General features: G+C 44.5%; 1 protein-coding gene across 1 annotated transcript; it reads left to right on the top strand.

The window, feature by feature from the left end:
- Positions 1–93: 93 nt before the first annotated feature.
- On the top strand, positions 94–13,854 carry sbk1 (SH3 domain binding kinase 1). Its single transcript, XM_085416141.1, has 4 exons — positions 94–774; positions 7,321–7,562; positions 8,268–8,470; positions 8,898–13,854. Exons 1-4 carry the CDS (start codon positions 737–739, stop codon positions 9,720–9,722), a joined length of 1,308 nt encoding a protein of 435 aa, XP_085272267.1. The 5' UTR covers positions 94–736; the 3' UTR covers positions 9,723–13,854.
- Positions 13,855–15,056: the final 1,202 nt, after the last annotated feature.

The raw sequence follows: 15,056 nt of genomic DNA, 5'->3' as shown, positions 1-15,056 counted from the left end.
GTTGGGTGGACGCGTCCGGCGCTAGGACCTAGGACACGTGAGCGTATTAGTTTGCCGGAGGGGTGGAGACGGCGAACAATGAAGAAACTGACTGGTAGGACCTGCACAGGAGAAACATCTGAGACACCCCCTCCCCTCCCCTACACCCACTGTCCAACTCTAGAGCGAAAGACAGTACGGACTGACCGGCCGTCAGTAACAGCGGGGCCGCTGGGCTGAGTTCAGAGAGGAGCGCAGGAAACACGCAAACGCGTCCGTGCGTGCAGAGCGGAGCTGCGCTGAGGTTCCTGCGTGGATGCGAATGAATGGGTTCGCCTCTGAGTGTGTATGTGTGTGTGGTGCTGAACTGGGTCATGCGGACCGCTGGAGGAGCGAAAGATAAACACGCACCCTCCTCATCCTTCTCCTCGTCCTCATCCTCCCGCTGCACGGCAGGTTCAGATGGTGGGCGCACAGAGGAGGGATCCCAGCATGTGTCCCCATCTCAGCACTGAGCATCAGATGCTGCTTTGATTCCACCCGCCTCCAAAGAAAGTCTCAAACTGAAGAGCATCTCCAGAAAACAGGGGGGCAGCAGGCTGCCCGCTGTGAAACTGCGAAGGCTTTAAGGTGTTTTTTGTTGTTGTTTTTTAAGAACTCTGTGGCGTTTCTGAGTGATCGATAATAACGAGGAGAACCGGATCAAACGGATCGGCGCTGAGCAGAGCAGAGCGCAGAGGCTCTGCTCGCCGAGCGGATGCAGGACCATGGAGGAGAGAGACAGGTCGCCAGCAGGTGAGTGAGTAACACCTCACATGCACCCCGAGGTGCCTGAAACCGGGTCAGCCTGCATGATGCATGACACTGCAAATGAGAGAGGAAGGAAAGAAACAGCTGAAGTAGAAAATCTTTATTTTTCCTTTTAGTGTCCCAATTTTTATTTGCGATACTTTAAATGTAATAAAACGCTCTTGCAATTAAAATCTGGTGCTCCCCACTCTGAGCGACTTTCAACTTTGACCCACTCACAACATATCCGTGCATGAATAATACAGGAGCACATAAAAATATCCCGGTGTCAGCACTTATTATACAGCACAGCAGCTTTATCTTTTCCCCACCACCAGGCTATGAGTCATTCTAACTGGTATTAATGGTTGAGAAAAGACCCTATCTGTGTTTTCATCCACATTATTTGTGATACCTGCATATATCACCCCCCCCTCCTTGTTTTTGTTATTCAGTCCGCACTGTGGATGTGAGGGCATCCTGGTCTTTAATGGCCCTTTCAGACTTTGTCCAGAGCAGACAGGTGATATCTCATCCCTAATGCTGTCTAATGCATTTAAATGAGAAGCTGACTTGAAAATCCCATAAAAAGCACAAGCTGGAGGCTGGTAATGGACTCTAACTGAAACACAACAGCAGCCAACGGTTGTATATAAAGGAGCTGCAGTGGCTGACATTTCTTTCTGCTTTGGCAGATTTATTAAATTTTTTCTGGTGAAGTAGGAGATGCACATTATTGACCTGAACGGTGTGAAAACAAAACACCCCAGAGATGATGTGATCTTAAAGTTGGGCTCTACGCTTTCAGCTGAAATTCTTAACTGTTTATGACAGAAAAAGCAGCGTGAAGTTACCCAAAATGTTCCAAACAAACCCTGCAGAACTTCTCCAGCTTCCACAGATAGCTACAGTAGGCTATAATGGGCAATAACCAGCTCCAGCTCCTACTAAACCCATCTCCGCCCATTGACACCCACGTGCACGTGACTAATACGCTGTCTTTAACAAAGTTTTGCCCGATTTAGATCTCTTTATCAAAAGATCCCATTTAAGCAGGCACGGTTTGCCTGTGCAGTGGCTGTCACGATAAAACATGGCTGCCCAGAGGACACAAAGAATGCAAATGGTTTGTCAATTAAAATGCATAGAAGACACGAAGCTCTTTACTCCCCTTGCTCAGATGTCTGGCCCCTGCTGGGTATAAAAAATACACAAACAAAACAATTACGTGCAGATTACATCCTAGAACATCTAATGACACCCAATTAGTGTACATATTGTGACACATGTGCTTGTGTTTTCTCTGTTGGCTTCTTTTCCTTCTTCGTCCTGTGCGAATAACACTGTATAGACTCTGTTATTTAAGGCCTTTTTTCAGTTTGCGTTAATATGGCGTTATTCTAGTAACTGGTCAGTCAATTCTTGAATTGTGTCTGTTCTTGTCTTCAGCTTCAGATTTAAACGAATAATCTGTCACCGATGTATTTAGAGAGAGGGAGAAAGCAGAGTTAGTGAATGCAGCCTGAGCAATCAGCATTAGTAATTGTGCTTAGAGGCTATTGTGTTTGTGCAAGATAACAAAGCACCATATACTGTTAGCTTGCCTTGAAGTAGAGGTTGTTTTTTTTCAGGGTTGGGGGAGAAAAAAAAAAGCAACATGCTCCTTAACGGAGCTGTTACATCATTTATCTACACCCCCGTTTAAACCCCATTTTACCGAGCTCAAATTAAAGTCACATTCCCCCATCTTTGTGACATCACAGGGACACGAGCTGTGTGGTTACTGAGGAGGCAATGCTTCAGTTCTCTCACTGGATTTCCACACCATCTCTCTCTCATTCTCATCACTTTAGGTTACTGGATTGTGAGGCTGTAAGAGAGTGAGGGTAGCTTACAGCTTCTCCCATAGGCAGCTTATTGCACCGCTGACAGACATCACAGTGAGGGTGACGTTGATTTTTGATTGGCGTTTATAATCAGATGTTTACAAGTTCTTATACCTCAGACCTTAATCGTAAACTACAATAATGATAGCTGCTATTCTTAAGGTTGTTTTTTTTTCATATTTTTTGCCCTTTTATGTCACAGATAGGCCTTGGTTGTCGTCTTTGAACGACATGTCCTTTGCAGTGTCACCCCTCACAGCTAACCACCGCTCTCAGTCCTTGTTAGGGAAGGTTTAACCTTGGGTTATCCCATACAGAGTCTTTGGTCTTTCCAGCAGGAGGCAGCTTTTGTTCCAGGCTGTGTGACATACAGCAGAGGGAGGGAGGGATGATGGGGGAAAGAGGGCAGAAGCGAGGCAAGCCAGGAGCAGGTTACGGCAGGCTCGGTCCCAGCAGGGGTTCGTCCATATGGGCAGCTGTGCAGGGCTGAGAGCAGGTGATTTGTCAAAGTGAGCGTCTGCAGTCTGTGGATACTGGTTCACCTATCACAGCACAGCAGGACGGAGGCACTAAACCCACCAACTCACTGGGCATGAAGTTTTGTTTTGCTGACGAAGGAGATTCAGCTTCTTTTTTTAAAAAGTCTGGGCAAAGAACAGAGTGTCCTCCCTGCAAGTGGCTGTCAGGAGGAAGCCATTTAGTTTAGATTGAATGATCAGTGTTTTTATTCTGCCCACCTATAGCGAGACAAGAAGGAAGGAAATGCAGACAGACAGACCAACAGATACTGTACATGTTGTTCGCTGCGTGCAGTTGCTTTTTTTCCCAGACAGACAGCATTAGTCACGTCGCGTTTCACTCGCTGGTTTCACTTTGACCCACAGGCGAGGCACGTTGGGCATTTTGACAGTAAATTGGACACAAGAGTTCAGTCCTCACCCATAATGACTCTTCTGCCAAGAGCCAAGCAACTAGTCCATTAGTAACACAGAGAGGTAAAGCTGCAATCTATTTATTTCTTTCATTAGCCCCTTGTTTACATTTTCAGCAATAGACAAAAGAGATGAAGGAGAGGAGGGAGGAAGCAGGGACGGACTTAAAAGCACAAACTCTGTGTGTGTGTGTGCGTGTGTGTGTGTGTGTAAAGCTGCTGGATTTGTTTCCGCTTTCCATAATATATACGCTTTATGCACATTAACATATTAATTGGAGATTGATTAATACATTTTCATCTTAAAAAATATTATTATTATTATATATAATCTATTATGTTTATTTATATCGATTTATATCTGAATCGTACCTTCATAAAGTCTTCATGTCCTGATCAAAGTCAGGCCACAGTTCATTGCAGCTGTGCCGTTCACACTCATCACACCAGGAGATCCAGTAGCTCACTGAATACACAATAATTCTCCCTAATGAGCCCCATGTTAATGTGACAGATAGGATTTGTCTGCTTCCGAGCTCTGATTTCTTATGGTAATGAATTGTTGACATTATTACAGTTTATCTTTGGAGGACAAATCGCTCCGTTAAGAGTCTCCAGACATCTCTGTGAAGCTGCACTTGAAGAAGCAAATGCTGAAATGCTCAGATCAACACGAACAGAACGTTTGCCCTGTTGACCTGCTGGCGTACCCTGTGTGCACGGTGACACTAAACACAAACGCAGGCAGAGGATGGAGTTCAGTTTTGCAGGGATTTAACCTAATATGAAATTTGTCACTCCGTCTGAGTAGAGATGTCTGCTTTCCTGCTTGTGTGACGGTGCTCAAAGTGCCATAAAATATATTTGAAAAGCTCTCCAGCAGTGTTTATCAATGTCAGGAGCTGCGACTTGGATACTCCAAGAAAACAAAAATTGCCTGCATCTACCTGTGTGTGACACCTTAGCTGAGCTGTAATGTTAGCTAGCTGCACTTCCTTTGGGATGACTGGTAAGATTTAAGACCTACTGAAGGCACTATATGAGAGCTAAAAGCTAAAATCAAAGGATCACCCCAGTAGGATTTATTCTCCGTACACTATTATTGCACACAGGAGAGACTTCAGTCTAATCTGATGCAGTGGGCCTACAGATGGACTAACAGTGCCAACCCTGGCTTTTAGGGCTACACCCTCTGAGCATTTGACAGTGGAAGAAAAAGCTAGGAGCATCTGTCACAGGGTTCAACTATGTTTGTCTCCAGCTAGAACAAAAGGTGAACAGCTCCCTTTTTAAGCTTGGATGAGGAAACACGAAATGTCAGTCCATCGCTGTGGTGATAATGAAGTAAAACAGTAAGAAGGGGAAACAGCTTGTTATAGTGCATTATCTCCCAAACAGAATAAGAATAAATCTGGAAAACAGATTGTTTCTTTCTTATACATAAAAAAAATCATTAGTTTTTTGCAGTTGTTTTTAGGCCTCTCACAAAACGGAAACACAAATATGAGAAGAAGCAGCCAATCTAGGGAGCTGTTTTATTTTGATTGAAATGAATAAGACTGGCTCCAAAAATCCCCAGATATGCAAATTAGTCTCGAGCCCAATCTTCATCTGTATGTGGAGCATGTGCGCGTTACCTTGTCTGTGGCCGCCTGAGAGGACGAGGAGGGAGCAGAGGGCGGCGGGGCAGATCAGTAGGTCGGGCACAAACGCTGAGTCGTGCTGAGGCTGACAGCTGCTCCCTCTCAGAGGTAGGAACACAAAGAGCCTTTAATAGAGTGTCACTGTGGGACTGATACACCTGCCTCCCCTCCCAGACACTCGCGTGCAAACACTCACACGGAAAAAAAACACACAGCCTCATCCCCACACCTCACCTCCACCTTCACTGCACTGCCTTTTTCCTGTTGTTCACATTTACAACATCTCTGCAGGGTGCAGTTGGGGGGGCATCTTCCAACCATCCACCGTCGCATTTTTAGGTCTCTTAATTCACTACTGCAAAGGGAAATGCAGGGTGGGGGAAGATGTCTTTGTGGGAGCTGCTGAGTAACGCGATTATGGATCCATGCTGAAATGCTCCACATTCGGCCTGTGGAGCTGACTGGAAGGTGCCGGTAAACAAGCCCCGATCGAGGGCTGTGGGGGCCACGCGGGGTGGGCGGTCAGAGGAAATGTTCTGTGTTGTGTATCACCAAACCCGGACTGCACTCTGATCTGGAAGTCATCGCCTCGTGTGTCGACTCGCTGAAGGCTACATGCGGCGAGGACGCTCAGCACGAGATGGCTACAATATTCATAGCTTCTTATATAACCATCTCCACGGTTATGATAAAATCAAGAAACAAGTGTTATCTGCACAGTACATGGGGTACACAGGGCACTCGTTCTATTTGCAGTCTTGTTTTTTTTTTCCTTCTTCTTCTTTTTAGAAAGGGTGTTGAGCCAAGAACACAAAGCTGCAAATGGCTGTATCTTATTTTAGGCTTCACTGTCTAATAGCTATATTTACCCACAAGAGCAGCACCAACCAAATGCCTCGAAAATATACCCCATGCCATATTTTCAGCTGAACATCTAGTACTGTGCAATAAGTCAGAGTCCTTTTTTTTTTGTTTCTCACCAAAGGTGTACCAAAATGTTAATGGAAACACAGAGTTGATGCTCTTTATTCTGAGCCTGGTTTTAAAGCAGCGGCGCTGAGAAACCAGGCTCCAGGGGAAAAAAGAACAAAGAGCAAGGCAGCTGGCTTTGAATGACGGATGAAAAAGGCCATCAGCAAAAATTGTTTGTGCTGATTTGGTTCCTACTAGTGTTTGTGTGCGTGTGTGTGTGTGTGCTCACTGTGCATGATTGGATGATTAAATTTGATTGTGTGTGTCGGGAGGAGGGGGCTGAACAGAGACTGAGACAATGGATGGGATCATTAGGGTGTTCTGCTTCATTTCACCAAAAGCTCAATTTTGTGTACTTTATTTGATAGCTTCGGTTTTCTTTCACTTTCCTTTGATTCGCTCAACCTTGTAACCAATACGCGTGCATCCACTCATCCCTGATATTTAATTTGTTACCAGCGATGTGTGTCTGAACACTCAATTAAACTGCCTATATTTTTTTAAATTCTCGCAGGATCGCATTGACCTATTTCAAACTTAGCGCTTTTGAAAAGCGGCCAAAACTTTGCCGTTGCAGTCATTTATTCCTCACTTTGAGCAGTTTGACAGAAATGCTCAGGGCGACTGTGGCGCAAAAGTAAGATGTGTTGTCGAGGCGAAGCTAATTACTTATACGAACGACGATCAGTTCAGAGCCGTCTCAGATAGGCATGCATGTCGTACCAGCATGTTTACACCTTAAAGCTGTCAGCCCTCTCGTTATGTTTCCTTTTCCTTCTACCTGTTGTTATTGATTTTCCCATTGCTGTCTGCCAGTAAGTGCTGTCTGAGTACAGCCACATTTGATAGCTGGACAGAGTGATCCAGAGAGACAGCAGGAAGTACGACACATTTACTGAAAGTTTTCCCCCTGTAGATGCCTTCCCTGCATTGATTGTATGGAAATTAAGGTCCATTAAGGCGTTCCTGATTTAACCATCCCCTGGGATGGGCGGTCTAGATGGGTAATGCATGGATGTGACACTCAAGAAGGATAAACACGTTCAGTATAGCACATGTATAAAGTGCTAGGCATCATCATAGTAATCTGATTCTAATCGGATTTCTCCTCTCCCATCAGTCTGCCCCACAGCGTCAAGGCGAGCCTGTCTCTTTCTCCGTCTGGACCGGGGCGGGTGGGCAGCGGCGGAGGCTCCCCTACGTCAAAAATGGGCTACTGCGGAGGGGTGCCCGTGGAGGATATGCAGGCCCTGGCCATCACTTCTCTATCAGCCGCAGACGTAGCCAAACAGTACGAGCACATCCGCGAGCTGGGGAAGGGCACCTACGGGAAGGTGGACCTGGTGGTGCACAGGACGCAGGGTGAGTTGGTGCAAAAGCTCTTCCAGCCGCCATTCCCGTCTCCAAACTAATCAAGCGTAAAAACTGAAATTTAGGATAGCAGATTGTTATAATCTCAGCATCTACGGTGTGCCAGCGGGCCTCACAGTTGAGCATAACCACTTAAGGCTGATCAGCACGCCGCAAAGTCTCGAGGCACTTTGCTGGGAATTAATTTTGGCAGAGTTAGAAGGGTTGGTTGAGGATTTCTCAGGTTTAGTTTTTAATCTTTTGTTGTAAGAAACCCAAGATTAGAGAGTTGGCTCAGTATAAGCGCAGTATAAGGGAGTGTTTAAAGCGGCGTGGAGCAGAATGACAATGTGTCGGAGATTTATCGAGCTGTGCGAGCATTAACGAGATCCTCCAGCTGTGATTGTGAACAGCTGGTTATGTGTGTGACGGAGGTGAGTTTCATTCACCGTGCACCGTTTGCGTAAATGATGAATGAACACAGCAGCTGTCACAAAGAAAGGGTTGAGTAGTCAGAAATCTTTCTAGTCGCCGAGAGTATCGGGAAATAGTTCCAAATTCACATTAAGTGCTTTTTGGGTAACACATGGACAGTGTTGGACAGCAAAATGTTGGCAGTACTTATGTGAGACACAGGTTTAGTACACCAGAGCTTAACTGTGTTTGTGTGCTCTCTGTGTTAATGTGTGATTTTGTTTTTTTCATTTATTTATTTAGGCACCAAAATGGCCCTGAAGTTTGTTACCAAGAACAAGACAAAGCTGAAAAGTTTCCTGCGGGAATACAGCCTAACAGGCTCACTTAGCTGCAGTCCTTTTATCATCAAAGTCCTGGACGTGCTTTTTGAAACGGAGGACAGCTACGTGTTTGGACAAGAGTATGCCCCCGCCGGGGACCTTTTCGACATCATACCCCCACAGGTAACGCCATCATTCATCCTTCCACCAATCACCGGCCTCACAGTCAGCCTGAGCTGCTCCAATCAGTCATGATGTTCAGTCACGGCAGTTTTAACAAGCTCTCTTGGGGTAGGAGCCTCGTCTTTGTCCCGGTTTCCTCTCTGTGCAAAGCGTTTCACTTTCCTTTAGTGCTATTCCGGCTGATGTGCAGGGAATGCTCGACTTCAAGGTTCTTCTGAAGACTCATTAAAAATGGCTGGACCGGGACTTAGAACTGAGGTTCTGCGTGTTTCAGTTTTTCTTTATATAACATCGATGTTTTATTGGTACTGTATTCTCACCATAAGGCTCTTTTCTCTGTGTCACCTCTCACCTCCTCCATGTAATGTACCCGTCAGATTGTATTAATCGACGTTGCCTGATTTTCTTTTCTGTATGTGTCTCTTAGGTGGGTCTTCCAGAAGAAATGGTCAAACGCTGCATGCAGCAGCTGGGGTTGGCCCTGGACTTTATGCACAGTAAAAACCTGGTGCACCGCGACGTCAAACCCGAGAACGTGCTCCTGTTTGACCGCGAGTGCCGCCGCATCAAGCTGGCTGACTTTGGTATGACCCGACGTGTGGGCTGCCGTGTGAAACGGGTGAGTGGCACCATCCCCTACACGGCTCCGGAGGTTTGCCGCGCTAACCGGTCAGAGGGTTTTTTGGTGACCACCAGCCTGGATGTGTGGGCGTTTGGCGTGCTGGTGTTCTGTATGCTGACGGGCAACTTCCCCTGGGAGGCAGCTATGCCCGCCGACGCCTTCTACGAGGAGTTCCGACGCTGGCAGAAAGCGGGGTGTCCCGTGGGAACTTACCCGTCTCAGTGGCGCCGCTTCACCGACGATGCTCTGCGCATGTTTCAGAGGCTGCTCGCCGCTGAGCCGGAAAAACGCTGCGGCGTCAAGGATGTCTTCTGTTTTGTCAAGTACGAGCTGGTCAGCGAGCTCAGGCGCAGAGCGTCTTGTCGAGCCAAGAGAGGTGAGAGGTCAAGCTCTGGAGTGTGCACCGGCAGCTGCACCTCTTCGACGTCCACTTCTTCGCGTTCCTCCCACAGACACCCCGAGCCTTCCACGCCTCCGGGAACATCCTGCCTGCGCCCGGCTCCCCTCAAAAGGAGCGTCCTCTCCGACCCGTTGTCTCCCAGAGAGGAGTCCGGACAGCACCAGTCTCCGGGAAGAGACAAGAACAAAAGCCAGATGGTGATGGCGACGGCCATAGAAATCTGTGTGTGATCACACTAGCGCTAGCACTGGAGACTAGAGGGCTTTTCACAGTAATAACAAGCTGTGAAGAGGTGTTAATAACTAGCACAGAGAGCTCAGTGAAAAAGGAGAATTTAGACATGAAAGAGAAGCTCAGGATCCAATCCCAAGCAGTGGAAATGGACATCATCAGTCAGTGATGCACACTGGGACAGCTTATCACTGACATTCAATACTATTCAGCTTTTGATTTGTGACCAAAGACTGCTTCCCAAGCTGAGAAGCCGTGTTTAAGAGTCTGTTGTCACTCCTCAAGGCAGCTCATTATTGCCACCCTAACATTTTTGCTCTCCTGCCCATACACTGTGGTGGTGCTTATGATATTATATTTAGATTTACTTCGTGTCTCTTTACTTTAGTGTTTATTTATGTCCAGGAGATCCCCCAAATTCTTCTGAACAGGCGACCTTTTCAGACGGAAGCTTGTTATCAGAAGGCAATCTACGCAATTACATTCAACTGCCATTTCTTGGACTTCCCGCAAACTTCCAGTGGATAAAACTCATAGATGTTTTCAAGATAAAGTTTTACAAAGATAAAAATGAAAAAAAAAATGTAGCAGTCTGTATGAAGCATCTTTTCATGTAGGTGTCTAGACTGAGAGGCAGACTCTCAGCGAAAAGGCATCAGCTCAGGACACTTCAGTGGGTCACTTCCTGTTTTATTATTAACGTGAATCCTTTGAGTGGCTGGAAGACACATCTGCCACATCTTGAACTGCTCTCAGTGAGATTCATTTCCAATTAAACGCAACTGAATGCAGGGATTGTGCATTTTCTGAGTGAAAATGGAGGAGGAACACAGGAGGCGAGGAGGAGAAAAGGCTTTTTATTGTTTCTTTTCTACCAGCCGTGTGCGTTTTTGGACGTGTATGTGTGTTTCGGAGGAATACAACAACAGGAAAAAAAGCACAAGATTTTTTTGTAAATGAACTCTTGGAGAAAAGGTCGATATTGTACATAATTTGATAGGAGGGCACCGTAATATCAGGTAGTTCAATGATGTAGCTGTATTAATTTTCTACAACAGGAAAGGGTTTTACGGTTACTGCCGGGGTCAATGCATCATATGTAGCATCAAAACATGACAGAGTGTAGAGTCTATCATTAAAAAAATAGATGTGCTATGTAGAAATATCACTTTCTCTATCATCGTAGCAGCTGCTGGTCCCCTTTTTCGTTTTTCTTCTTTGACTGTTTTGGGTTTTAATTTGACTGGGTCTTAACCCTGGCCAGACACACAAATTAATTAATTCCTGCCATGTCCTTTCACCCCAGCCAAATCACGGGCAACACACATTCCCTGCATAAAAAAAAAATCATTATGCTTCCTGTTTGTCAATTGCAGCAGCAGACTGTCTTAAGTTAAGGCTAACGAGAGCCCCTGTGCAGGTCGACACCTTGCAATTGTTACTCGGTATATGTCGCCGCAGCCCCTCTATTACTTAAACATTGTCTGGAAGGATGACCTAAGTCTCAGCCATTAACAATGAGCGAGCTGTTGATTGTTCCCGACCGGAGCAGAGCCCCGGCTTCAGCTTCCATCGAGATACTGCTTATTAGGAATGCATCTAACCGGAGCAGTGTGTTCTACGCTTCACTGCGTGCTAATTACCTTTTTTTTTTTCTCTCTGCTTGAACTGCTTCACTCTTATGTCAGTCAGGTGTGTGTGTCCACCTCAGCTTTGTGCGAATGTGTTCTCGTTTCATGTAACGACTCCTCTTGTGACAGCTCATCACCTCTGTCCCTGTACTGTTGGTACCAGCGCTCCTCAGGTTTAATAGCTTCTGCCCGCTTCTCGAAGACTAATTGAGCTCCAGTGAACAAAAAAGAAAAGAGAAAAAAGTGCTCATCCACAGCTCCTCATGACAATGATTTAGCTCAGTGAGTCCCAACCTTGAGTTCATGAACCCTGGCTACTTCTGCGGTAGTCACAGGGTACATAGAAATATTAGGTGAAGAAGCTGAAGAGGACTGAGAAGTAAATGGCAACCAAACAGAATGTATAAATTATCACCAGATTATCATTGATATAGTAGCTCATCCGGCCCATGACCCATCACAAATCATGCACTAAATTAATCTGCTGGTTGTGTTTCACACACTATGAATTAAAATAATCTGAAAAGTCAAGGAGGCTCACAATTAATCGTATCCTGGACAAAATCTGGCCACTACTCTAGGAGGAGTCGCAATTCCTACTAAACTGGATAAGTGACTGTCAAACAACAATTGTTAATTTAGTCTTGAGCACAATTTGGGTTAAAACACATCAGTGTACAAGTTTAACTATAACCTGACCAATACTTTAAGAGGAGTAGTAATTTTGGTTAATTATGGAGGGCCTGGGGGATTACATAAGCTCAGTGGTTCTTGGGCCAGATAAGCTAAAAATAGAAAAGTAAATGATTAAAATAGATTGTTTAAATAGCTAATGGATGAATTATTAGTTAAGAGAACTAAAAAAAGACAAAAATATGTTGCCAAGTATATTGGATAACAATTTATCAGTTAGCTAATGAATACAGCAGCTAGCAAGATTACAACAAAAAAGTACCTTCTAAAAAAAATTACTAAAAACTGTGTATGATGGATGTGGTTATTGCTACATCACCTCCTGGTTGCTGAAGTCCTTTTTGAAGCCTCGAGTTGAGCTGCTGTCATCTTGGTTGCAAAGTAACAGATGCGACTTGTGATTGCCGGGTCGCTAGCTAATGAGTTTTTGATTTCACGGCAAACTTAATCTTCATTTTGAAACATAGTATGAGGAAGATTTACAAAACAGACTTAATTTTTTGTTCAGCATAAACCAAAGTAAATGATGGAGTCCCTTAACTCAGCAGGTAAATAGACTTCTACACGACTGGTAGCCTTTTTGCAGCCACGGCTAGCGCCACCTGCTGGTGTTCCGATAAAATGCAGGGTTTTAGAAGCTGTGCCAATTTTTTAAACTGTCAATGCTAAAATTGTTACTAGCAGTTATATTGTTAGATAACAGCACTGAGTATCAACTGGAATAGCATAATAAAAGTATAATTCACAGTTGAATCTGTTAGCTAAAAGTAGCAACAAAATTGTTACCTAAACATAATGGATAATTTGTGAAACTGGTAGATAATAGCATTTAAATCATTTTGCTAAAAGTAGTAAACAAGTAGCAAATGAATGTACTGAAATGTAGGATTAAAGTACGACGATAGTAGTAATGGATGGCCAAAATACCTAACTGACTAGCTGAGCGTACAGCAAGCTAAAGTTGTCCAGTTTCAGTTATTTCAGGTGAATACCTTTAAATATAAAAGCGGACTGATTTTGAAAGCTATGGATTTGAAGTGTTTTTCAGAGGCTATAGGATCACGTCATATGAAACAGGGTTGGGAACCACTGACTTAACTTATTGTACTGAATGACACATTTTCCTCCAGCAAATAATCAAAGCTGATGATGGTCCCTATCAGTTTCCTTGTCTCTTTCCATCTTTACTTGTGGTTCTGTAGAGTTGACCATATCAAGGCCTCTCAGAAGGATGTACTGTATACTGAGATGTTGGCTGCCTCAAAGAATTAATCAAAGGGTAATCCTAGAGTAGATGGTAGTGAAATGTGAATTAGCTCTTCCTTAGAACTTGTTGTTTACTCTATGTAGGATCTACATAAAAGAAAAAGACAGGGATTAGACTGACCTTCAGTGTGCATTAGGAAATGTAAAGTAGTAGTCTAACTTAATACAGCATAACACCGAGTAAGGTGTATTGCAAAGTTCAACATGGCATTACGGTGCGTAAACTGGGGCGAATTTCAGATGTGAGCAGCTGCTGTTTTGTTTTAAATCAGAGCCATTAGCATCATCAAACTGCTATCTATTGTTCTAATGTGTACTGTTGTTTCTCATGGACTGTTATGACAGGAATTGTCAAGTTTAATGATGAGGTGTCAAAATCTATCGAGTTTTATTTTAGCTCTAGAGAGAGTAGCCTTCGTCTTAGCCTGTATTTTGTTTTTTTGTTGAAAAATCGTAGAAGCTCATGTAAATACTGTATGTACTGTGTCTTTAACAAAATTTAAAAAGGAATATACAAAATGTTAATATATGTTGAAATAAATTTATGCACCACATGCAATGGCTGCTGGATATTTCTGAGGGTAATTTAAAATACTGTGGGATTTTTTTTTCTGTCACTGCAGGCAAAGCTTATTCACCGCAGTTTTGTGTTGTCCCAAGACCATTAGATGAAGGTCAGCTACAATCATGTGATTTCCCAAGGCTCTGGCTTTCGTCTGGTTTGCCAGCGAGCCCCCAGACTACTTGAATATGCTGACTTCATTCTGAAAAAGCTCAATTAACACATCTGTAGATAGGAGCTATCTACGGCCCTCAAAGAGCAAGTGAGTTCAAGGACGGTTAGAATATGAAGATGGGAACCATTATCAGCCCACCAGCCGTCCATGCTGCATCTCAACTGTTGTCAGAGTGGAGGAGTTGGCTCAAGTTGTTATCAGGCTGACTTTAGACAGTGGGGTGGCATATCTGCCACAGAGCGAAGCTAATCACTTCAGACACTGCAAGAAAAAGGAAAGGTCAGCCTTGGCACACTGGGCCTGTGTAGTAGGGGGAAGGTTGTCCTTTGTGATGGCCTATTATCCACCTGTAAAAGGCTACAGCCGCCCTAGTGGTGGTGTGGTAATTGTGTTACCTGCAACAGTCAAACTGACTCAAAGTTGAAGAATGTAATGTACAAGACAGGACATTATCCCTCACAGCGACCTGCCGGGCTTTCTGAGGACATGCACTTTTTCATTATTAGCTGTCTCCACAACAATCTGAGAGGCTAAATACCAAAAGCATTTTTTTCTTTCCAGATTATTCCTTAACTGTAGCCTTTTTAAAGACTGCCAGCTAAACTAAATTGAATCCCAGGGCTGGAGATGGCTGGATGTTAAGCCTTCAGTAGATAGTTCACAAAGGAAAGCGATCTTCCCTGGATGCAGCTGTCTCTGTGAGATCAAGTGTTAAATCCTCTTTGGTTATGCTTCCTCAGCGTGAGGGGCCTGTGCGGCTGACTGACAAGGAGACCATTCACAGATTCGTGTCAGAATACTGGATCTCAACCACTAACTACCAGGTTTCACCTCCTCTATACACCGCTCAAGCAGACGTGGCAAGATTTCAAAGTGTTGGCAGCTTTATGTTATCACAGTGTGAAATGGTTCTCAGAAAAAAAGAGGCTGGCAGAACCTTGCAGTTTCATTGAATCAAAGCGCTGGACAGGTGCACTTGCAGCATGTATACCAGGTGCAGCTGAAT

Source organism: Rhamphochromis longiceps, linkage group LG8 (genome assembly GCF_057381845.1).
Source record: "Rhamphochromis longiceps isolate RC_006_pf linkage group LG8, R_longiceps_female_GT1.1, whole genome shotgun sequence".
NCBI lineage: Eukaryota > Metazoa > Chordata > Actinopteri > Cichliformes > Cichlidae > Rhamphochromis > Rhamphochromis longiceps.
The sequence above is the reverse complement of the archived record's forward strand: the minus strand, read 5'-3'. Positions and strand labels throughout refer to the sequence as shown.

Excerpts from the sequence above, each read along its gene's own strand:
- sbk1 (XM_085416141.1), top strand. The coding sequence starts at position 737 with ATGCAGGACCATGGAGGAGAGAGACAGGTCGCCAGCAG. Across the intron at positions 775-7,320 it reads GAGAGACAGGTCGCCAGCAG|TCTGCCCCACAGCGTCAAGG; the intron begins GTGAGTGAGTAA and ends CTCTCCCATCAG. Across the intron at positions 7,563-8,267 it reads GGTGGTGCACAGGACGCAGG|GCACCAAAATGGCCCTGAAG; the intron begins GTGAGTTGGTGC and ends TTATTTATTTAG.